Source organism: Triturus cristatus, chromosome 11, assembly GCF_964204655.1.
Source record: "Triturus cristatus chromosome 11, aTriCri1.1, whole genome shotgun sequence".
NCBI lineage: Eukaryota > Metazoa > Chordata > Amphibia > Caudata > Salamandridae > Triturus > Triturus cristatus.
Window position 1 is genome coordinate 144,330,170 of NC_140594.1, and position 25,864 is coordinate 144,356,033.

The window sequence follows — 25,864 nt, forward strand, 5'->3', positions numbered from 1 at the left end:
TCGGAAACTTTTGTAGCAGTCCACGCCGATGAGGTTGAAGACGACGTCACAGAGACACGGCTCCGCACGCGACTCCGCTGACGTCACCGGCTCCATAAGAAGACCTCGTCGGCGTGATGACGTCAGTTCCGCCCCTTTTTTCCATCGCTTCGAGGCACAGGGACGGACTGACAGTAACATATATACACAGTATACACAGTACACAATATGCAGATCAACACACACACAGTGTGGAAAATAAGCAGAAAGGCAAAAGAAATACCACAATGCCCTTGAGAGATATAAATACATTTTGAAACACCAACAACAGAACTATAGGTATAGAAGGATGGACAACGGGGAGGCGGGTGGGTCAGTGAGGAATCCACAGGCAGATACTGTATCCACCAGAAAAAGTGTTACCGAAGGTAAGTAACTTGTTCCTCTGATGGATACATCTGCCTGTGGATTCCTCACCTTGTGAATAGATTCCCACAGCAGTCCCGCTCCCGGAGGAGGGTGTCCACCCTTCTACACCAGAAAGTCCTGAAGGACGGAACAAGCAGAGTGTCCTTCCCTCCTCACTTCGGTGTCTAAGCAATAATGTTTTGCGAAAGTGTGGAGGGAGGCCCAAGTTGCCGCCCTACAAATGTCCTCCACAGGAACCCCCCTAGACAAAGCAGATGTGGAAGACTTTGCCCTAGTGGAATAAGCTCTCAAACTCTCTGGAGGTTCCTTACCCGCCAGGGAGTAGCAGAGCTTAATGCACAAGACAATCCACCTGGAAAGGGTGCGCTTGTGCACCGCTCGACCTTACCTGCAGCCAACAAAGCCCATGAAGAGCTGGTCATCAACTCTGAAGTCCTTTGTCCTGTCCAGGTAGAAGCTCACCGCCCTCTTAGGGTCCAAGCGGTGAAGTCTCTCCTCCTCCTTGGAAGGGTGAGGGGGAGGATAGAAGGAAGGAAGGGTAATGGATTGCCCCAGATGGAAGGGAGTTACCACCTTAGGCAAAAACGCAGCCCTGGCCTGAGTACCAGTCTTTTAGCATGAATGGTAAAGAATGGGGGTTTTGAACTTAGAGCTTGAAGCTCACTTACCCTCCTTGCCGAGGTGATTGCAATGAGGAAAACCGTCTTAAAGGACAACAGTCTCAAGGGACACCTGTGTAAGGGTTCGAAGGGAGAACCCATAAGATAAGTTAATACAAGGCTTAAGTCCCATTGAGGCACAATAAAGGGAGTAGGAGGAAACCTGTTTGTGAGACCCTTGAGAAAACGAAGAACAATAGGTGATTTAAATAACGACAGCTGATCCGGTAAACAAAGGAAAGCCGACAAAGCCGATAAATAACCCCTAACAGTAGCCACAGCAAAGCCTTGCTGAGCAAGAGAAAGGGCAAACTGAAGGATGTTAGATAGACGAGCCTTCAAAGGGTCAATGGACTTCTCTCCGCACCAAAGTACAAATTTAGACCACCTATAGGAATATATGGATTTGGTGCAATGACGTCTGGCAGACAAAATTACATCTACCACATCCGGTGGGAGAGATAAAGAACTCAGGTTGCCCCGTTCAATCTCCAGGCATGAAGGTGTAAGCTCTGGAGGTGGGGGTGAAGAACCTGCCCTTCCGACTGCGAGAGGAGGTCTGCCCTCAGAGGGAGACGGAGCGCACGAGGAGAGGTGGAGAAGATCTGTGTACCACACCCTTCTTGGCCAATCCGGGGAGATCAATATAACTTGGGCCCGGTCTTGGCGAATCCTCAGAACCCGAGGAATCAAGGGTATGGGAGGAAACGCGTAAAGGAGTCGTGAGCCCCAACTCAACTGAAACACGTCCCCCAAGGCTCCCTGCATCGGATACTGGAGACTGCAGAATGACGGACAGTGAGCATTCTCGTGAGTGGCGAACAAGTCCACCCGAGGAGTTCCCCACATCCGAAAGACGCAACAAACTACCTCCGGATGAAGCCTCCACTCGTGGTCGGCGGAGAACTGCCGACTGAGACTGTCTGCACGTACGTTCAGAACCCCGGCCAGATGATTCGCCATCAGACAAATCTGATGATCCTGAGCCCAGGACCATAGACGCAGGGCCTCTCTGCAGAGACAAAGAGACCCCACTCCTCCCTGTTTGTTTATATACCACATCGCGGTAGTGTTGTCCGTCAGGACTTGAACAGACTGACCGCGAAGGGAAGGGAGGAAGGCCTTGAGCGCCAAACGTATCGCCCGTAACTCCAGAAGGTTGATGTGAAGCAACCTTTCCTCTGGAGACCAAAGACCCTTGATCTCCAGATCCCCCAGATGAGCACCCCACCCTAAGGTGGATGCATCCGTTATCACCGTGGCCACCGATGGATGTAGAAAACGGCAATCCCCGACCTTCTGAGATGGGCTGCCACCACTGCCATCACCTTCGTGAAGACTCGAGGTGCAGTAGTAAGACCAAACGGAAGGACCGCAAACTGATAATGTTGCGATCCTACCGTAAACCGGAGATACTTCCTGTGCGACTTCAGGATGGGGATGTGAAAATACGCATCCTGCAAGTCGATTGACATCATCCAGTCCTCCTGATTCAGCGCTTGAAGAACCTGCACAAGGGTGAGCATCTTGAACTTCTCTTGCTTCAGATAAAAATTCAAGATCCTGAGGTCCAATATCGGATGCAATCTGCCGTCCTTTTTTGGAATCAGGAAATACCGGGACTAGCATCCCTGACCCCTCTCCTGCTCTGGAACCACCTCTATCGCACCCTTCTGAAACAACTTCAGGACTTCCTCCTGCAGGAGAAGACGGTGGTCCTCCGAGCAAGCACCTTGACAAGGAGGGTAATTTGGAGGGAATTCCCGAAAGGGAAGGGTGTACCCATTTTCTACAAGATCCAGAACCCAGAGATCTGTAGTTACAGATTCCCAATATCGTAGAAAATGGGTAAGCCGGCTCCCCACAGGACCAGCATGATCCAGAATGTCGGATCTAGGGCTGTTTTGCGGTGGTGGGAGGGGCTGAAAAGGAAGAGGAAGAGGAGGAGAGTTGACGGCCACGTGAGCGACCCCTGATTCTTCCTCTGTAACCCTTGGACAAAGAGCCTTGCTGTTGTTGTTGCTGCTGTTGCTGGGTCTGTCTGTAAGAGCGAAAAGTCGCCCTTCCGAAGCCTCTATACTTCTTGAAAGATCCCCTTGGCTGGGATTGAAGACCCAACGACCTTGCCGTAGCCTTGCTCTCCTTGAAGCTTTCGAGAGCGGCATCCGCCTTCTTGCCGAACAAACCAGACCCATCAAATGGTAGGTCCAACAAAGCCGACTGCACATCTTGGGAGAATTCGGAGGACTTTAGCCACGCACCCCTGCTGGTGGCAACAGAAGACCCCATAACTCTGGCAACTGAGTCTGCTGTGTCCAGTCCACTTTGAATTACTTGTCGTGCAGCCGCCTGAGCATCAGTCAAAACTTCATTGAAGCCGGCCCTATCCTCCTCCGACAACTTTGGTGCCAATTTTTTCGCTGAGTCCATAAGCGCATGGATATAACGCCTAAACAGACAAGTCGCGTTTGTTGACTTAGGGCCATGCTGCTGAAGAAAAGACCTTTTTGGCTGACTGGTCCATCTTTTTGGCCTCTCTGTCCCCTGGAACCTGAGGGAAGGCACCCTTGGATCTTCCCGAACAAGCAGCCTGAACCACCAGGCTCTCAGGCGATGGGTGCGATGTTAAAAACTCAGGATCCCCTGGAGCCGCCCTATACTTCCTTGCGACTGTCCTAGAGACCGCGGGAGCTGAAAAAGGTTTACGCCATACCTGTAATACGGGGTCGATAATGGCCTCATTAAAGGGCAACAAAGGCTCCGAGACTGCAGTAGGCGAATGCAGCACCTCAGTAAGAATATTAGACCTGAACTCCGTGGTTGGTAACTGGAGGTCTAACAACTCCGCAGCCTTCCTGATGACCGCATGATAAGGCGCTGCATCCTTTGAGGGCTCATCTGATGGTGGAGTGATTTCCCACTCAGGAGACAAATCCAGCCCACTTGCCTCCTTTAGCTCCTCAAACACTTCATCAGAGTCAACCAACTCTCCCTCTTCAGCTTCCTGCAAAAGATACCTCCTTTCATCCACCACTCTCTGCGCCTCCCTTCTGGATCGAATCCGCACCAGCGGCGTCGGCGGCGCCGTGTTCGAATCCGACGGCGCCAGCCGCTGCGTCGAACGTGGATCCGCTGGAGCAGCCGGCGTCGAACGAGGTCAAGCCGGCGCCGGTGAAGAGGGAAGAGGCGTCGACGTCCTCGGCGCCGGTAGATGCCAAGACGGCGCCGCTTGTAAGAACGGCATGAATGGAGCTTGAGGATAGACCTGCGGCACTCCCAAGTTAAAAGCCATCGGACCAATCGCACCCGCAGGTGCACCAGTGGTATACATGGCCCTCGAAAACACCCCATACATCGCATTTAGATAATGCGAGGGGTCCTGACCCGGTCCAGGGAATGCAGGGTACTGGTCAGGCATCACCGGACTCAGGCCTGCCGGCGCCGGCGGTGGAATTAGCGGCGTCACAGGCTCACCCGGGACTGGAAGATCCTCAACCGGGGCCGGAGACGGAGCCGGAGATGAATCCGGAGCCGGAGATGGAGCCGGCGTCGGGGATATCACCGGAACCGGAGATGAAGCCGGAGCCAGCGAAGCCACTGGAGAAGAAGGAACTGGAGGTGAGGTCGGGACTGGAGAAGGAGACACGGATTCCCTCCGACGCCGAGCCGGCGACTTCGACTTCGGAGCCGAACTCTTATCGGAGTGATGACGAGAAGAATGCCTCCTCTTCGTCTTATGCTTCTTGCCTCTCGAAGCATGCCCCGAAGTCGATTTAGACACCGACCTCGACCTCGACCTTGATCTGGACTTCCTCCTTCCTCTCTTCTCTTTCTTCATCCTGGCGATGAAAAGCTTTGCCTCCCTTTCTTTTAGAGCTTTGGAGCTCATCTTGCGGCACCAAGAACAACCATCCACATCGTGGTCGGATGAGAGACACCAAACACAGTCTTCATGTGGGTCTGTAATCGACATGTGCTTGCCACATTCCCGACGGGGCTTAAAACCAGACTTCCTTGTCGACATCTTCTCGAAGAGAAACAGAAGAAAACCAGAAGAATACACAAAGTATCAGAAAAGCTACTATCAACGATTCCCGAAATCCGTTGGCATCGACGGCGCGGAAAAAAGGGAACTGACGTCATCACGCCGACGAGGTCTTCTTATGGAGCCGGTGACGTCAGCGGAGTCGCGTGCGGAGCCGTGTCTCTGTGACGTCGTCTTCGACCTCATCGGCGTGGACTGCTACAAAAGTTTCCGAATGTTGCTGGCGCAGGGGATATCACAAGGTGAGGAATCCACTGGCAGATGTATCCATCAGAAACTTCATTCCTTACATCGCCAGGTCAAACAGCATTTGACGCAAGCCAAGGCGACCTATAAAAGATGGGAAGACCGCCACCGAAGAGAGGGGCCGCAATTCAAGATAGGAGACCGAGTGTGGCTGTCCACCAAAAACATACGTTTCAAGTTGCGAAGTATCTTCCATCCCAGATACATCGGCCCGTACACCATAGTCCGACAAATCAATCCAGTCACGTACAAGCTAAAGTTGCCCGGAACACTTCGGATCCACCCTGTGTTTCACTGTAATCTTTTGAAACCGGCTCTGGGGGCTCGCAGACAAGCACCACCTCCGGTGCTACGTGATGGAGGCCTGGAATATGAAGTCAGGAGCATCCGGGATTCCAAACTGCGGAGAGGGGTGTATTGGTACCTGGTATCTTGGAAAGGTTATCCTGCGGAGGACGATTCATGGGAGCCTTGGGGGAATGTGCACGCACCGAGGGCTGTGCGTTCGTTTCATCGTCGGTTCCCTTTGAAACCTGGGCCTAGAAGGCGCTAGGGGAGGGGGACCTACTGTCAGGATCCACGCATTACCGCGCCTACCGAGGCCCCGGAGCTACAATTCCCATGAGGCACGCGTGCAGACAGGATTTAGGTCGCACCGGCGCGCAGGAAGTTGCGCGTTATTCTGATTCGAGGATTTTCCCTCTGCCTCGGCTGAGCGTAGAGGAGGTTGGAGTACGTAGCGCCGCCGGGAGTTCAGCCGCCGGATTCCTAGGTTTTAGAGGCGGACGGGAGCGGTAAAAGGCATTTCGGAACCGTGAGTAATTTAGCGACGAGGACGCTGAGCCGATGAGCGAGGCTCATCTTGTGGGTTCCCGAGTGGCCGCTGTTCAGGTCACACATAGAGCGGAATATTGCGGTGCTCTGCATATTGCCTTTTCTGGGACCGGATGTCATTTTGCTCTATTCATTGTCAGTGTTTGGAAGCACAGCGGAATACGGCGGAAAGGTACCGCGTATTACCGTGTGATCTCGGCTTTGGAGACAATTAAAAGCTCAGCGGAATACGGCGGTGAGTGAACCGCGTATTACCGTGTGGGCGTACATTGGTGCTCTTACTTATAGGAAGGTGCAGGCTGCAGCCAACCTTAGGATTACAAACCAATCAGACAAATAAAGGAGAGGGGTGATTTGAGGTGAAGTTAACCTCAGGACTTTACTGGTGAACAGAAACAAGGAGAGAGTCTATATCTCCATTGGCATGACACTATTCTTTGGTTGTTTTCGAGACTGTTATTCTTTGGGGATTTTCCGGAAGGAGGTTATTCACCATAGTTCTGCAAACTGTCTTGTTGTTCCCTGGTATGTGAGAGTTGTGAATTGGCTAACGCTGTATGACGCGTGCGAGGGGTTTGTGGATGTAACGTATAGTCTTCTCTATCTAAATAGGTTGGGTGATAGTCGAAAGACGTGCAGGCCTTTCCCGGGTGAAGCAACATCAGTGTCTATACCTGTCTTTCCTAGCGAGATCATACTGAGAGTAGACATGATTGCGGTATTTTACATCTTTCTGTTTTGTTTCCACAGGTTCTATTCCACTGCTGTCCCTTCCCACTCCTTTTCCCCCGCCTGATCTTTCACACACCCAGTTACCTATAGCATCTGGGTGTTGGTAATATCTGGAGGTGGACCTATTTTCTGCGGCAACCGAATCCTGCGAAGCTGGGCTTGACAGTCTTACCTTCAATGAGCTCTCTCAATTTGTTTGTAAAAGGAGCACAAGCCCCTGCAGACCAACAGTAGCCAGGTCTCCATTGTCATAACATGATCTTTCTAACCCACCTTTGGAGAGAGACATACAATCAAGTGATTCACAAAACATCAAATCCTTAAGTTGACCACATATATGTTGCTGCTTTAAGATCACTATCACTTTGTGGAGAAGAAAGAGCCTCAACTTCTGACCAGGAAAAGAGAATTGTGTCTTCTCACAAAAAGGCTGACATTGAGAGTTCTCATCTCAGGAAGTATATTTAATCAACCCTTAGTCTAAAATTAAGCTCACGATGCATAATACATTAAACAGTCACATTCATAAATAGAAACTACTACTACTACATATGTCATCACGTTAAACATAACATTCTAGAGAATTGAATCTTGCAGCTAATATTACTACAAAGATGGTAATCACTGTACGTACATTATGCTACAGCAAATGCACACGTCTATATTGCTATGTATTGATTGGACACAGACAGAAAGGTATTTAAATCGTTCTGAATCAAAAATTATGGATTTCTTTTAGAAAAGTGCCATTCTCTTTGTTCTCTTTCTGATTTGGGGCTAAGATTTGCTCAGAATATCTACAGCACATCTGACAAACAGGCACAGCATTAAAGCTTACTTGATTTATGTATTAACATGTGTTGGCCTGAAAAGGCTATGTACAATTTTACAGAACTTACTTTTTCTTGGCCTTGTCCCATTGCCAGGAACTTGAGTCGGTTGCCCCCAAAGTCGGACCGATCTGCTAGTTTCATGAGGTCACTGGCTGGGTCAGAGCCTGGGCTCAGAATGAAAACAATTGGGGATGTTGGGATGCTCTGCTCAAAGATCGCTTCAAAACTGATCACGGGAGGCTGGACATACCTAGATAAATAAGAACAGGCATAGCCAACTGTTTCTAAACAAGTCACAAGTCATAAAGGTCATTAAAGAACCAGATTTAGAAAAGAATAACAACACCTTTAATTGAATTTCTTTGTAGAGGAAAGAGAACATTTATGCCTACTTGATGATGCAAGAATGTGCAGCTCAAGAGCAATGCCACACCTTAATGTATCTCCATAATAAAGTCATAGAAAAAATAAATCAATTTGTTTTTAACTTCTTTTCCAGATGTTCCCAGAATTTTTTGAAGTGACACTAGTCCACCCTTATGCTCAGGAAGGGATTTCTTGCCTATGTGGCCATTAATTAATGCTCTTTTGTTATACGAAAATGAAATGCTACAACTCCATAATCCAAGTCTCTCTCTCTCTCTTTCTCTCTCTCTCTCTCTCACTCTCTCTCTCTCTCTCTCTCTCTCTCTCTCTCCTCTCTCTCTCTCTCTATATATATATATATCTATCTATCAGTTGCCACTGGGTAGTTGTAGTTAGGTCTGCATTTCCATAGAAAATTCCTTTTTTAAGCTAATAACTTTGAAACCGTTAGATAAGTCTGCATGAAACTTTCTAAAAAGTTTCTCTTTTTTGCATGGAAAGTTGCAGGGTGATTTGTGCGTCCTGGAAGCTTAAGGGCGTTTGTTTGAAAATCATTTGTCATGGGGCCTTTACCGTGCAGGATGGCACCATCTTTTAATCTTAAGAGGCTGTAGAGGGAAACAAATTCCAATCCGAATATACAGCACAGTGCACCCAAATGAAAATTTCTTGCTTTTACGATGCTGGATCCTACTAAGGAATTAATTGATGTCTTATTTATTTTGCACAGGGATACCTACTAAGGAATTGAACTTTGCTCAAAGGACTAAACTACATGTCCCATCATGCCGCATGAACTTGCAATCAACTAGCAAGGCCCACTGGGGGCCGTGAACCAATTGAAGGCATGTATATAAAGGAGCCCGATTCTTTGCGCAAATGACAATGGGCCTCTGAGGAAGTGGTGATCTAGCCACGAAACGCGTCAGGCCGCAATCAATATACCAGATGGTAAAGGCAAGCTGATAATTGAAGCCTAAAGGCAGGCAAGCTGTTGTGTGCGTTCTGGAAGCTCAAGGGCGTTAGTTAGAAGAGAAAAAAAATATATATATATATATATATCAGTTGGCACTGGGTAGTTGTAGTTAGGTCTGCATTTCCATAGAAAATGCCTTTTTTTAAGCTAATAACTTTGAAGCCGGTAGATAAATCGGCATGAAAATTTCCAAAAAGTTTCTCTTTTTTGCCTAGTTTTTGTATGGAAAGTTGCGGAGTGATTTGTTGTGCAGGGGCTGAAAAAAAAGGGGGTCCCACAACGAAAAATCCCCATGAATTTTCAATAGACTTTTTTGGGAAAACAATATTGCAAAAACTGCTGAACGGAATTAAACCAAATTGTGCAGGAAGCTAAATCTTGGTCCAGAAAGCGTGCTTTTGGTGTAAATCAGGTCAGTAGTTTTTGAGATATTACAGTTTCAAAATAATTGTATATGTGGACGATTCGATTCGATGGACTCTCACTAGAGTCCCTCAAACCCAATTAAAAGAATTAGAGCATTTTGATTGGCCCAGGGAACCAATTTGCTCCCTCTCAAGACATACTTCCACTGGAGTGAGCACTCTGATTGGCTGCCAGCAACATGGAGAAAAATGTGTCTGGCAGAGAAAACAGGAGTCAGGGACTTAGGGTCAGATGTACGACGGTTTTCAGCGTGCGCAAACGGGTCTAAGACCCGTTTGCGCACGCTAAAAACCATGGGCCCATGTACGAACAGTATTTTGCGAGTGGCAAATAAATTACGACTCGCAAAATATTGTTTTGCCACCCGATATTTGGAAGGGGGTCCCCTTCCAAATAGCGACTCCATAGCTATGTACGAATGTTTTGCGACCGCAATTGAGGTCGCAAAACACTCGCAAATTACCACCTACTTTAAGTAGGTGGTAATGCATTTGCATATGGGAAGGGGTCCCCAGGGGACCCCTTCCCCTTTGCAAATGCATGCAAAATTATTTTTTTAAGGGCATGCAGTGTTCCCAGAAACCACTGCCTGCTCTTAAAAAACTGAAACGAAAAAGTTCAATATTTTTTTTTTTTAATGCATCTCGTTTTCCTTTAAGGAAAAAGGGCTGCATAAAAAAAAAAGGTGCTTTATTTAAAAGCAGTCCCAGCCATGGTGGTCTGCTGAGCCCAGTAGGCCACCATCCCTGGGAGGGTCAACCATTCCAAATGGGGTCGTAAAATGTGAGTGGCTCATTAATATTCATGAGCCTCGCATTTTGCGACACCATTGGGAATCGCAAACAGTGTCCAAGACACTATTGTACATGCCAAATAGTGAGGCGCAAATTGCAAGTTGAAAAAGCAACGCAAATTGAGAGTCGCTATTTGGCAGGTCATACATCTGGCCCCTAGTCCCCAGTTTTTCAATTTAAAAAAACCATAAGGGGCAAGGTTAGGGATTCCCTGCCTGCCTAGCGCTTGTGAAAAAAAAGTTGTTGTTTTTGTCGAGAGTCTGCAAGTTTCTATGGGATTGCGGCAAAAAAAGAAAATGGCTGCCCACCATTTTTTATAAATGAATTGGGGAGGGGCTTGAGTGGCACCCCCTCCCCAAGCCCATTTTGGGCCATGGGGACTCCCACCACCCGTGGCCAGGTATCTTAATTAGGAGGAGGGGGGTGTATGCCTGTTGGGGCCCCAAGGACCCCATTCCCCGGGATGCACTGAATTCATTAAGGGGAGGGGGGCATGTGTCCCCCCTCTGCAAGTTTTATTAGGCCCTGATAACCCCATTCCCTGTGAATCAATTCATAAAAAAGGGGAGAAGGGCTGTGTGGCTCCCTTCCCTAACCTTAAATGGCCTCCCGAACCTTAAAAGGCCCATGGGACCCCATGCCCTGGGGCCAAACTAATCTTTAAAGGGAGGGGGCTATGGAGGCATCTCACCTTGAGCTTGTTAAGGCCCAGGCAATCCCATCCTGAGGGGTCAAACAATTTTAAAGGGGAGGGGGCCACACGGACCCCCTACCTGAGCCTGTTAAGGCCCCGGGGACCCCACTCCCAAGGGCTGGCTCAATTATTGGGTGCTGGGGAGCCCACCCCCTGAACACAGTAATTTTCCTGCCCACAGGACTGTATATGTTAGCTCCCTCTTGGCAGGAGCATTTTTAAATATCCTGCTGGGTGGGGGCAAACACGCTTTCCCTGCCCACAGTAGCAGGTACTATTGGCTCAACATATGTTTTCTCCCGCAGAGTAATGTGTGAAAGGGGCTCATATTTACAAGGCCATGAAAAGTCACATAGGTTGACTATACGTGACCTTGTAAATATGGGCAAGCCCATTGTGCCGCAGGTGTGTTAAAAAAAAGTGACGCACCGGCGGCGCAATGGGCTTTTAAATGCGGCTCACAGGGTGCAAAAGAGGATCCAAAAGAAACATACAGACAGCTGCCCTCTTATATGTTGCTGCAATTCTTTTTACAAACAATCTTGACGTTTCTACAGGGCCGGGTATCAGCAAACATATACCTCAGGGACAGTCACAAATTCAATCTCACTTATCCTGCTCAGGCAAATATGTACTGCACAAAGGCCAGGGGCTTTATGCAGCATATATAGACTATACAGCCTTTGTCTTAGTGGACAGACCGACACGGAGTCGTAAATTGGCTGCTCTTCACATCCGCTGTCCTTGCTATGGAGAACAGTTGCATTCCGCACTGAACTTGCAGTTGAATGCTAATAATGGGATCAGCGAATCTATAAAAAAGAAATCTGGGCCGAAAATGGATGCACCCTGGATACATTGCTTGTTTCACTATACATTTTTTACCTCTCTGTAATCCGGTAATTGGTGGTTACCCATGAAACACCCTCCTTTATGCAGACAATGTTCTGATTCTTGATCAATCACCAACTGGGTTCAAAGGCGCCTTGGTTACCTAGACACCTACTCTCAAAATCATTTTGTGAAAATAAACGTAGCCAAGAGCAAAATGATGATTTTTTATTCTATTCAGCAGAAAAAAAGTATCATGGTTAAAAAGTATCATGGTTAAAAAGTATCATGGTTAAAAAGTATCATGGTTAGTCTCTGGGCCAAAATGTAGTGCAGAAGTTGAAAAGTTACACTTATCTTGGTATGATCTTTTATGATAATGTCTCTTACAACCTGCACATTAGCTGCACTGAGGGCAAAGTGAACTTTCACAGTGCAGGCCTTTCTGCACTTTATAATGCAACTGGTAAGAAACACCCAGTGACAGTACTGAAGGTTTTTAATTCCAATGTACATTTCAACAGTTGTAGAGAATCAAATGCATCCCAGTGGAAAAACAAAACAAATCAGAATGAAAGTTTTTGAAATATCTCACCTCTGTTACCTTTCTATACAGGCACTCCACTTGTAATTGGACATCACAAGAGCAATTATTCCTTGGGGGTTTTGTTTATAAGAAACATCACTGAATACTCTCAGAGATTTAATATATCTGAATTGGTAGGTGGTTTGTTTTATTAACGAAATACATTTGTTATATTATTATATTGCAGTGAAGGTAGTGACTGGAAGAGGGAGACAGTGATCTTGAGGAGTGTTAGGTGGATGGAAATTGCCTACTAGTGAAAAGGGCATTTAGGCAATCTGTCATGATTATTAATGGCGGGGGTAAGCATAGTGTATCTTACAGATGTGGTGCAACATCCTAACTAGAGAGCATAACAAGTCAAAACAAAGGCTGAATATGTTCCTGAGCAAATCCAAATCTGCAGGATGCAGTCTCTACAATTGCCATTTAAATACGTCATAAATTGGCAGCTGGATCCAAACATCAAAGGCTGCTTGGATTGAGACCAGAAAGGGTGATGCTATGGCATTTAATTAAAAAAAACAATTGAAGAACGGATGTGGAAACGAGATTCATGCACTGATTTGTATACAAACCTAGAAGTGGGCTGATTGGTGTTGCTGGATGAGGGTTACCACGCACTAAATAAAGTAAGCGTAAGTTGTGGATTTCCATCCCCATTCTGCAGGTAGCTTCTCTGCCTGAAAACACACTCAGATTTACATTTGTCAATGGCAGGACTAAGTGCATTTCCAGCGAGAAAATGATGAGTTAACGCTCCCATATGCGGGTGTAAGGTAAATCATTTCCATGAGAAATCAAAAAAGAAAATTGAAAGTGCTAAAGCACTTTTACATAAAATGTTCCTACGCAGTAATTTACACCTAGAGCTGTCGCGCACTGGAGGCCCAATGAGTGTGGACCTGGTAACCCTGCCCAGAAAACCTTGATATTACAAAAGGGGCCGAAGATATTGTGCACATCCTTAATTAATACAGATTTTGCGGGTTCACACCTTTTGCTTGCATGATCTTATGTCTGTGTTCTCTCATTTGCTTCGGGTGTGTTGCCATGGAAATGTAAAAATACCTTTGCCCCTGCACCCATGCTGTATTACCAATTTAGGTACAGCAACAAGCATACGGTGGGAAGGAGCCCCAACTGTGTACCACCTAAGAAGTGACATACAGTTTGTTTACCAACTGAGTGCACCCTTTCAGAGGAGCCACAGGGACATCTTTCCCCTATACTGCAGCTTACTGGAGGGGGCAGTCACAATCTAGTTCAAACTGTGGGCATCCCTGTCCCTTCTTGGAAACCAGGTGAGGTGAGCTGGTAGATCATGATGAAGCCAGAGTTTAAAATAAGCTTGGCTCTGGATCTCACTGCTGTGTGTTCTCCAGAGGAGTATAAATTCAGGAGTTTGTGACTGTGCTAGGGAGAGTGTGTTTATTTATTTAAACCAGACCATAGTCTATTATTTTCTGTGTGCGCGGGATGAAGGTGCACCTGTACAAGCTGTCATTGTGTCATTAGTAGAGTAACCGGGTGCCAGGTGGTCAGGTGGGAAATCAGCATCGGAAAGTTGGCATTTAAGTTCGCCTGGAAAAGTAGACTTGCCCTGGTCCAAAGACAGAAGGTTACTCCAAACATAAGTGTAATGAAACCACGAGTTTTCAGTTTACCTTTCTGTGAATGGCACCACATTTAAGCAAATCTTTACTAGCATATCTAGTATGTTTCCACTCTTCAAGTGAATATGAAACATTCTTTCACCCAATACAGAATTTCAAATATACTTATTGTATAGTGCCTGGTCTTCCCCAAGAATGCTAAACTATCTGCTTGGGTGACTTACTAAAATAAAAATAGATTTACTACTTAGAGAAAGCACCTGATGATGTTACACTGGCATTATTCCACCCATAGAATAAAGATGAATGGTTGAATCCCATGCTAGTCTGTATACATCAAGTAAAAACATGAATGTTCTAGCAACTTACTTTTCTCCCATCGTAATAGTGACATAGTCCGTCACAGCCCGATAAACACGATCCACACGGAAACAGCGCAAGAGCAGCAGCTTCTGAAATGGTGTAAGTTTGTCGCTGTAGCCAAGGGGAAAAGGAGATTGCTCCAAGGTGTCTAGGTCGTACCACTAAATACAAAAACATTCTCGTTAACTAAAGAAAAGAGGCGGGGGAAATAACACAGCATAAAACACCAATTTTAAGGCACAGTTTCTGAGACCTGAATGATATGCAACTACTCTTATTACCACCATTGGGGGAAGGTGCAGGGAGTCACACATCTGAGCAGTACAGTTTCTTTTGTACATCATTGATTCCTCTGAAAGGCAGTACTTAGGGGGTTTTAGTCAATGCAGAAATTACATCAAAATCAATGGTCTAATTATCACTGAACATGTTTTCTCCCAAGAGACGGTGGCTGGCATGCAAACAACAGCATTCCCCCTTTTAGGTTTTTGGTGGTCCTGCCAAACTACCACCTGATCATCCATTGTTTGTGTGCAAGCATTCTGGGATTGGAGTTACAAATGTGCTAAAAGCTATTGAAATGTCTGCATTTGAGTTCCTTTAAATTTCCTCCAAGCTTTGTTGCAGGGATTCTGCTCAGGAACAGAACAATGCTTGGGACCATAGAACATTAGCATGTTGGACTGAGTCACCATACCACCTCAGTATCCATGAGCCTGAGTCCGAATAGCTATAGTTCCTCACTTGCCCTCCTACCCTTTCCAGAGAAACAAGTGAGTCGGAACCCCATAACACAACACTCTCGACCCACTCAGGGATCGTGGTAACAGGACACGCCCTTTCGCTCTCTCACTCGAACTTGTCCACAATAAGATAAATAAGAGACACGAAGGAAGTTTATAATATTTATTTAAACTATAATGCTCTAAGATGAAGTATGAATAATGCATACCAAAAATATCATTAGCATGGTTAACAAACCATATACCATAGAGATCCCTCCCATGTTATAAGACAGACTAGCCTAAACTCTCCTCTACTGAAGATAGATGATTATATATTAGAGAACTCTGGGATTAGTGATGGACCCCGTACCTTAGCATACATAGGTGGATGTTCTACATGGCAGCTGATGCAGCACTTGTGCTTCAGGACCTTAGCTCAGTGTATTTTTACAGAACCTGTGTCCTCAGTTATAAGACAAGTCATGTGTGCTTACAAACAGCAGCTACATTTTCTTGTTATGTCTAAATGCTAGTATCTGACCAGAGAGAATAACAAGGAGCATTCTTGTTTGACCTTGTCTAGTGTGTTCAGACTAAATCCTGGGAAAAGAATAAAACACAACAATACGTGCAGGTTCTGTGTGAGATACAATAGGGCACAAAGACAACCGTGGTATGTAGAAAAGTGTGCAAAATAAAAGCGGCCTACAATGTGCACAGTTGGGCTAACATTGGGAAAACGACAATGTACCATGAAAGAAACACATGATACCCTATCTTTGGTCAAGATAATAGCACAATATGAAGAACTAAATGAGATAAGGGTAATTAAAAGATAAACAAACTCAAACCTAGCTTGTAAAAGTTATATTCTGAGCACTAAAGAAAGTATTGTCAATTTAGAAAAATAATCGAATCATGGTGTTTTGGAGCAATTCATTGTATCACTTGCCAATTTAAAGGCCAGCGACTCCATAAAGGAACCTGATTCAGGAAAGGTGACTGATCAACAGCCCAAGTCACAAGTTCCAAAGAACAGACTTGATCCTCATTCCCAGCCGATGCTGGAATAATTACCGGGCAACCTGCATCCGGGTTAGTAAAGCCTGTATTCCGTGATCCATGTGCCAATGCACATACTTCCTTGTTCAAAGCTCGCTTTGTGGAGAAGTAGCAAACCCAAGGGACAGTCCTGAAAATGGGTAACTAAGCGACTCATTAGCAGTTCAATGTCCAAGGCAGCAGGTGTCTGCAAAGCTAAGCTAATATCCAGTGCCCTTTCAAAGGGGCACCAGAGGAAGTGGAACACAGGTTGTATGCAAGTAAATCAGGCAGGCTGGAATGTTAAGAACCAGTCAAGATCCAGCTCTTGCTATAGAAATATTCCTAAAATCTGAGCATACACTCACAATAGTGTTGGAACGGTTGTAGTTCCAGAGAGCCCGCAAAAGGAACATCCATTGCGGAGGAGCAGAAACAGGATGAGAATGCCGCAAATGAGGAACAACAGCAGTGGAAATCCTCCGAATACAATGGAAAAAATGGAATGGATTAAAGCCGGTATTATTCCAAAGGCAGTTTGGAATGAACTGATGAAACAGGAGCCGACAACTTTAAGAAAGTGTGCGAGACCAGCAGTATTAGAGACTTTTACACTTTTGATGCACTAATTCACTGAAATGCAGGGGGTGGTTTGTATTTAACAATGACTGTACTTCACTAGAAGTTCTAGCCAGCTGCAATTCGAAAGTTTCGTGAGCAGATGTGAGAGCTACCTCATGTTGAAACAATAATGCTTTGAGTCTGCTTAGCTTGTTGAAGTCTGCCTTCAAAGTTGGAATGGAAGGCCACAACGAGCTATCTATGATCCCATGCGGAGGGGGAAACAAAACATTGCAAACATGCAACAAGTGGTGAGCTGGGTAAAGGACAAAATATAGGGGATTCCATATTGCATTCCACCACAATCTTGATCGCTAAGTATTAAATAACTCCTATTTGAAAGGACTGTAATAAGGGGGAAGAATTGCGGGGACTGGAAGTCCTTATAAATAACAGGCCAAATTCGGCACTGAAGTATTACATGAGCCACAAATTTTAATGTGTTTGCAAACGACTGAATGTCCGACAGTAAGGAAAACTTCCTTATTGGCCTGGTCACAATGATATTTAAAGGTAAGTGACCATAATTAATTAATGAAGCTGTTCCCAAGGGGTTCATATATACCAACAGGAAATTCATCCAAGTTGTAAACTGAAATGTTGAGATAGGTAAAGAATAACGCTGTGCATCAACCACACAGCTGAAGGTGTTTCTGCTATAGTAAATGGAAGTTGTTCCAATATCTCTATATGCAGCATTGTGTAAGTTGAATCTTTCATTGCCATCAGTTGTTGTGTGCTTGTTAAATTTAAGGGCATTAATAAGTAACTGCAATTCAAGTAGTGCCATGGTATGTGCCCATTTTTAAGGCTTTGAATGTACAGCTAAACTGCATAATAGATCTATGCTGACTTTGCCCATGATTCAATGTTGACATTACATTTTGCATAATATCAATAGAAGACAACACAATCCTATTTAAATTGTAATTACAAAAAGACAACATATTAATTCTGTAATGAACAACAGCAAGCACTTTATCCAAATTATCTAGGTCAATTTGTCTTAAACGTGCAACAACTTCCATCTGGGATAATTTCCAAATTTAATCATAGGTAGCATAAATAAGTCTTTTAGAATGTAAAGATTTGGGACCCCCCAAAAAATCTGATAAATTCAGATTGACTTCGGAAAGGAGAGAAAGATGTTATTTCACTGTCAACAGTGTGGCTTGTCCAAGCAATTGTTGACACCAAATAGGTGGTAATTATACCAGAATATGGTAGTTTAGAGTACCAGGGATCAGGTCTGTTTGATTTGAACCCAGGTGTGGAGTAAATGAAAATGAGCATGACAATCATTAGTGTCTACTGACCACAATCAACAGCCGTTAGGACATAAAAATACGTGGAATTAAATGTACTATTTTGCACCATGCTATTTAGAAACTTTGAACACATGTTGCCTTCAGGGTCTCCATAGGGCCTGAATATATTGAAAGGAACTTTATCTCAAACAATCCTATCAGTCACTTGAAAAACCAAAATGTTGACGAGGAACAAGTCTCTTCTCAGTTTATGCAAAGAGGAATGAGGTGCCAACACCCCGTTGATCAGTTCCATTGCAGAACGTTCTGGGAGGTAGTAGCCATTGATCAATAGGAAAAAGCAGTCACAAATCCTATCCACATGAACAAAAATACCAAGAAGAGTATGCTTCAGAAATACATCCAAGCCAAGACTAGATAAGTGCATTTCAACCATGAAATAAAAACATAAATCACTGCTCGAGGCAGATGCAAAAAAGTACAATCAGAAGTAAAATCATCTTGATCCATGTAGTACCCGGAGGTTCTTAGCTGAAAAACTGGAGGCTGAAATTCAGTAGCAGGACTTGGAAGATCCAACACTGAGGGATTCACCAACAGTGGATCAGTATAAATAACATCCGTATTAGAAGAGGCGATAGTAGAAACAGTTATCCTTTCAGTCATGCTGACGCCGGATGACTCCGCCTTTCCCCCCCCAGTCGGAGAAGATCAGCATCGGTGGTGCTCATGGGCCGCAAAGGAAAGTCTTATGGAGGAGCACAAACACCTCGTGGCATACTATGTAGAATCGGCCACATGGTGTAGTTTGACATGGTCGATAAAGACAAAGCATTTGTCCTTGGACCAGAAAGGGGTGGCAGAATCACAGTTCTTGTACCTTGCAAGCCTAGAACAAGGGCAGGAGCACGGTAGGATGGAACAAACTCCTTTTTAATTGCCACCTTCTCTCGAACCTGATCACCAACTTTTGGAAGCCAGACGGATAATGTAGTTTGTACATTCGCACTCAGAGAGAGAGATGCGGACAAGTATTTGCTTGATTGAGCATCACAGAACTTTTGTATGTCCTGTCAGAGGGCACAATGATTATCTACGTCAATGGCTGTGGCAGCTACCACAATGTATGGACCGTCAAGGTCTGGAACATACATCTTGATGGCAAAAATAACTTTGTATGGGGTCTGCCCACCCAGAGTTCTTTTAGGGAGGTTATTAAGAGCTTGTTGAACCCCCTAGAGGTGGTTAAACCAACTACGCCAGTAACTAAAACTCTAGCTGCTGAAGACTGGTTTAAGTCATGGTTCATTCTTTACACAACAGACTTGCCCTCAGGCCTATATGGAGAAGAATAATGAACCTGTACCCCCAGGGACATCATTGAATCTTGGTACGCTTTAAAAGCGAATACCGGATCCTGGTACAAGTGGAATGCACAGCATGCATAAGAACAGACAAGGACATGCAAGACTTTAATAACAATTTGAGCATCAGCCAAGTGCTCTGGCCAAACCCAAAGGAATTTTAAAGCAAGAGTCAAATGTGACCAAAATAAGTTAGAACTCAGTATTTGAAATTAGTGGACCACAATGATCCAGGTAAATACAGCCACAAGGTTTGTTGGAAATTAAGAGGTGTGTTTGGGGTGGATGAGCCATGGTGGAGCCTTTAATATGTTGACAGATATCACAGCACAGGACAGGACATATTTTCTGGCCTGCTGGTATAAGCCTTCCCACCAACAACATTGCTGTAACAGCGAAATAGTGGCTGCTACTCCAGCATGTGCGGAAGCAACAGCTTCATGTGCAGCTACAACTAAAGCATGTCTGCAGTCTCGGAAATTGAGCGATCACAACCCCTGGAATAGTTACAAAAGGAACATTCTGGTTATTTAGATGATAACATTATTTAGAAGGCAAACCCTTTGGCAAAGGGGTGCATTTTTTAATGTAATATATATTGATATAAATGCGATTTATAAATGCGATAGGCACTGTTTTACCTTTGTTGAAGGTGATGTATGTAAATTCAACTGCAGCCGGTAAAATTCGAATCCCCAGGTTCATGGTATTGATATGTGTACGCAAGTGGCATGTTTCAAGCAAATTGAGTGTATGTATTTATCTGATGTCCAACATGAAGTGGAAAAATCAGGGCATATTAATGCATAAAGGGGTTTAATGTGTTGAACATAATCAGGAATGTATGTTCTGCCAAAATTAAAAAATCCTAGCAGGGATTTTATTTTTTTAATGTGTTTGGAGGTTGCAACTGTGCGCATTTCTCCAAAAAGTGAGGGCCATGACTCTTTCCTTCATGTTCAAATTAAGTTCATATCCCATGATAAGGACACTTAAATAAGCTTTATTCGATTGTTAAAAGTTGAACTTTTATCCAAGTTCAGCAAATCACAATATTATGCGATCTACTCTGGCCAAGTGGAGCTTCAATTCATTGTACATCAAGTAGATATTGTCTACATAGGACAGAGCGTTAGGATCAATGTCATGAAGAATTTACACAATTTGTGCAGCCGAAATGCCCGGCTGTTCCTATAGCCCATAGGAAATCATGCATAGCGCATTTGAAAACCCAGAGCACTAAAAGCAGACCAGTCTTTGCTCTCAGGAGCCAAATTGTGACTGAAAAAAACACTGGAAATGTACAAGGTGGTTTTGTACTTTTTACGGACTACATTGTTAATGAGTGCTGTACTGTGCGTGTTTTGCCCCACAAATGTGCGTGTATGACTATTCAAATGTTTATAATCTAAGGTAATGCAATAAGAATGATGCAGATTTATGACAGGAAAAAGAGGATTCTACAGTTTACAGACACAGGGCTCAATTACACCCTGGTACTCCAACTGGGAGAGAATTTCTTTAACAGGCACTTTAGCGTCCCGTTTAATAGGATATTGTGGTTTAACCTGTGTTGTGGACCGTATAGGAATAACATGATAAGGGGAAGCATAATCCCAACCCACATGATTACCGTAAAGTGCATGGGCCAATGCAAGGGCCCATTTGGATGCATTATTTTTTTTTTTTAACACAATTTAATTAGAGATCAGAGATACATATCAGATTACAGTATAGTGCTTCATTTTTGGTTACATTTAAGCATTCAGATCTTTTGTATACGTTGGCTGGCGTCTTCATGACAATGCACTGCTGATTACAGGCGATTTGTATGTAAGCTAGTATTCCACAACACCATTCTTAACCACAGTAATTTGTTTAGAACAATATATCTTATAGCTCTGTACATCATCAGTTTCTTTCCACTACACCCACCCTCGTCATCCCACCCACAACTCTTCCCTCCCTACTAACTGTTAACTATATACTTAGCCGCTTTATCCCAACCGTTTCTGCCGGGACAGGATCCTGAGGGCAAATCAATCATGTTAATGTTAAGCCAATGTGCCCCTGGGCAAGGAGGGGGGGGGAGGGAGCCGAACGGCATCCAAGAATTTAGCCGAGTGGGTGGCGGGGGGAGAAGGGAGAAGAAAAGGGGGGAGGGTGGACCCACCCTGTCCACATTGTCTTCTAGGCAGGAATCCGGTAGTTGTAACCAGAGTGCCTGAGTTAACCTGACAGAAAGGCATCCTGATCCACATTTGGAGCATAGATGTAGCCTAACACTACCTGCCTACCATCCAGGGTCCCGCCTTGGTCATCAATTTGGGACTCACTATGAGCAAATGGGATTCCCGCCCGTATCCATATTGCAGCCCCTCTAGAAAAGGCGGAGTATGACGTAGCATAAAATTGGCCCCTCCACCTCCTCTGCAGTTTACTTGTTTCTGTTTGTAAGAGGTGCGTCTCCTGGAGATATACTATTTGAGCCTTGTGACAATGTAGCTGAGCTACTATTCTGTGCCCTTTCTGGGCCGACCCCATCCCCCCTAACATTCCAGGATATGACAGTATACAGTTTCTCAACCGACTTCGTGAGTTGCAAATCCAAAAGCCCCACCCGGCCCACCACCACCCCAGCCCCCCGAACCCCCAAATAGAATATGCGGCAACCATTAAACCAATGAGAACAATCCCCAATACTGGGTCCAACGACAGAACTTTATCCGATCAAACTGTGCAAAAACGGGTTAACATCATACACTTAGAACTTTTGCTTTTGCTTGTGGGGGTAAGCTACGTGTGTAACACAGATGTTTCTTGAGCTATAGAAGAAACACATGCCCAAGGCGGGCCGGGCCTTCATACTAGCATGAGATCCCCCTTTTCCCCCATGTGTAAGCAGTGGCATGGATTAATGCAGAACAAGTAATAATTTGCTGAAGTGGGTGGATATGGTTCCAGTACTTTAGCGACAGTGTTCTTCTAAAAGATCCTTCACGCTCAGCCTAATGGGTCCCGACTGAGTTGAGTAGATGCAGACGGGAATAAGGCCATGCTACCCCCGGAGTCGGAGTCCGAGTTGGCCTCCTCAGAAGGGCTAGTGCTGATCGCCGACCTTGGGACTCTGAGTGTCTCGGCTGTCCGGAGGGCCTCTCGCCTACCCTCCATCACTTGCTGGTGGTGTGGGGGAGAAGTCCCCGTACTCTGTGTGACCATGCCCTTTCTACGCCGACGGGGGGGGTCGTTGAGAATTTGGTTGTGTTGAATCCAATCTCCGTTCTGACAGTACATCAGAGAAGTGTCGGTCCAGCCATTCCCACGCGCTATCGGGGGTATCGAAGAACAATGAATGTTGGTTATAGTTAATCTTGAGCGTGGCCGGGAAAATTAATGCAAATGACAAGCCAGCCGCACGGACTCTCGCTTTGACTTCCATAAACGAGAAGCGCTTTCGCTGAACAGCTAAAGTACAGTCCGGGAATATAGACACCCTCACATTTTACACTTGTAGCGGGGCCTGCTCCCTCGCTGCCTGTAGCACCCGGTCCCAGTCTCTTTAGTTCAATATAAGCGCCAACAGTGGACGTGGGTTTGATCCGGGTATGGGGTGTCGCGTAGGCACTCGATGAGCTCGCTCCACGGTAAAATGTGGAGATAGATCCATGGGTGTCACCACAGTTTTCAGCCACTTCTCGATGTAGATCGTCAGGTTGGGCCCCTCCGTTCCTTCAGGCAGACCCAAAATTCAGAGGTTGTTTCGCCTCGCCCACCCTTTCGCGTCATCAGCATGGGCTTGAAAGGCCTCAATCTGCTGTCGCATCTCCTTTAATTGGCCATCGTGGTCAGTGATTTGTGGCCCCATTGTGTCCAGCAGTTGCTCAATGTTTTTAACTTTATCAGATAACTTTTGGTGGTCATCTTTAAGTAAGTTCAATTCCACCGAAATCGTACCCAGCTGACTGTCAAGTGCAGAGCGGGAATCACTAATTTCTTTCAGTATCATGTCTAATTTATCCCCCGCTGGGGCGCATGTGTGCTCCGGCTCCATCTGCGGCGATCTGCCAGACGAGGACTCCGAGGGCGTTGAGTGAGATCCCCCTGCCCGACCTCGAGGAGGTTTGTGTCTTCCCTCTGACCATGGTCTATTACAGCTCAGGAGGATTAGGTACCCAGAAGGAAGGCGCCCGCTTCGGCCGGTGTTCCAGAGCCAGCAATCAAGTATTTAGGAGGGGTAAGCACCTTCAAAAGTAACCTTACATTTCGATCCTGCAACTCCGGCGGACAACTCTATCAGAATTCCCCAGTATGTGTTGTATGGCTCACCTCTTGTAGAACCAGGCTATCCCCCGGGCCCAAGAGGCACCCCAGACCTTCGCTCAGGGCGGCGACCAGGAGTATCCACTCCGAGGCCTGGAAACAGTACGAGTCCGTCACCACATGGGGTAGAGGAGGGTGGGGGAACGCAAGTATCAGCACGTATCCACGCCACTCAGCGGCAGGCCTTACCAGAGTCACATGCAATGCGTGGCCCCCCTGGCCCAAAACCAGGATCTCGCGTGGTCCTACACAGGTCCTAGCTCATCGCAGGCAGTCCGCTGCCAGGAAAGCTCGGGGCTTCAGTAGGCCGCGTACTCCCAGTGGGTTCACAGAGCCAAAACCAGGGCGTCACGTGATCCCGCGCCCAGGCCCAGCTCAGCGCCAGCAGCCCATCCCTTAGAAAGCGCCCGGCCTCGATGGATCCTGTCCCCCAGGGGGTTAGGGGGGTCCCCACCTCTCCAACTATCCACGTATTGCACTCTGTCCGGGCATCCGTTCGGGAGCTCTAGTCCGATGCCTGTCCCAGCCAGGTGCCAGATTCCTCACCAGCCGCCCCAGTTGGGGGGGGGGGGGGAGATTCGACGCTCACCGCTCCACATCAAGGCGGATCAGCACTTCACAATCCCAGGGAGGGAAAGAGAGGGCCCCCCCCCCCGATTCTGTTAGCCGGGGGGAGGTCAGTTCGGGCAGCTGTCCCCGTGCGCACAATCCTCGCCCCTTTTACGGGTTCCGGCGCGGTCTGGATCCTTTTGCCTCCGGGGGGATTCCGGTGGCGGGGGCAGCGCACCTCGGCCCGCGATGCACAGTCCCCGGCCAAGCCGCCGTGGAGTCTTCTGGCTGCAGGCCTTGGGTGCGCCCTGTCCGGCCTAAAGCCTGGACCTCCCTTAGGAGAGCCCTCCTCTCGTGTGTGGACACCAGCAAGCAGCCCCTAGGAGAGTCCGCTGCGTCAGGGTGGTGCTCGCCGCCTCCAGGCCCGTTATGTCATCAACTCTTGCGGCGTGCCATATCTGGGCCAGGAATCACCACCGCATTCCAGCACATCACCGCCGTGCCTATCGGTTTCGGCGTTCACTCCAGTACTTCAGGGGCCCTAGATATTTGTACAGTTTTGGCGGCCCGGCCCGGAGCTTGTCGCTTATGCGACCACCATCTTAGGGTGTCAACCACGCCTCCGCCCATTTGGATGCATAAGCTTGACGCTGTGAGGGACAAGGTTAAAAAAGGAAGAAAAAATCACATCCACAACCTTAGGGGGATGCGGGTACAAATGGTGGGGGCCAATCGACCTCCGCCACGAGGATGTCATAAGATTTAGTTAAGTGATCCCAGAATATTGTGTTGATGGTGCACTGAAAGTCACCTTCAATATGAATATCTAAGTGATACAACCGGTTTGGAGGGGCTATTCGTGTATCCGCGGTTTTAACTGTAACAAAGGTATCAGTTGCTTTAGATGGAGAAACTCCTAGATATTCCGACGTACTATGGTGACTTCTGCTGCACTGTCGAGGAGAATCACCATTCAACTCCTGTTCAGGATGCGGGTTCTCACTGTCTGTGGCATATTTCGCAGTGAAAGCTGCTACTTTCTTTTTCTGAAACACAGGTTTATCTTGATCAGTTTTTTCCTCTTTTTTAATTTTCACGTCAGAAGAGTGTCGTGTCTCCCTCTTTGGTTTACCAGTCTGCGTTCAGATCACCCTCTTCTGTCATACTGCTGGTCCAATGATTCCTGAAAGGAACGAGGAGAACGTGCATCAGGAACCTGATACCTGTATGGCTTCTTGATTTTAGTGTGATCGCGAAAATCGTACCGTCCCTCAGAGCACTCATTGGGTGGAGAACCTCTGCGAGGTTTACGTTTCTGCTGTTGTTTAGATTTATCCCATGGTTTTTAGCAACCTCATGGGCTGGGATGCTTCCTTGTCAGTTCTAGGCTTACCAAGTGGTGGTACTGAAGGTCTGGTTCCCAAATTATTCCGTCCTAGCGATGTATACACATTAGCAATAATTATAGGTAACTCGTGTTTGCGGTCGGCAAAGGCCACTGCGGTAAGTCGCGTGCTGCCTCACCTTTAACATTATAAATAATAATTTCAGAAACTATGGGACAATT

The 25,864-nt window shown here is 46.3% G+C and overlaps 1 protein-coding gene across 1 annotated transcript in view; it reads right to left on the reverse strand.

Moving 5' to 3' along the window:
- DNAH10 (dynein axonemal heavy chain 10) overlaps nucleotides 1–25,864 on the reverse strand; it is a 1,995,301-nt gene that overhangs the window by 129,961 nt on the left and 1,839,476 nt on the right. Inside the window, exons 68-69 of the mRNA XM_085636177.1 lie at nucleotides 14,416–14,570; nucleotides 7,824–8,007 (exon numbers count right to left, since the gene is read on the reverse strand). Of these exons, the coding sequence (XP_085492303.1) occupies nucleotides 7,824–8,007; nucleotides 14,416–14,570 (339 nt within the window). The remainder of the gene's footprint in view (nucleotides 1–7,823; nucleotides 8,008–14,415; nucleotides 14,571–25,864) is intronic.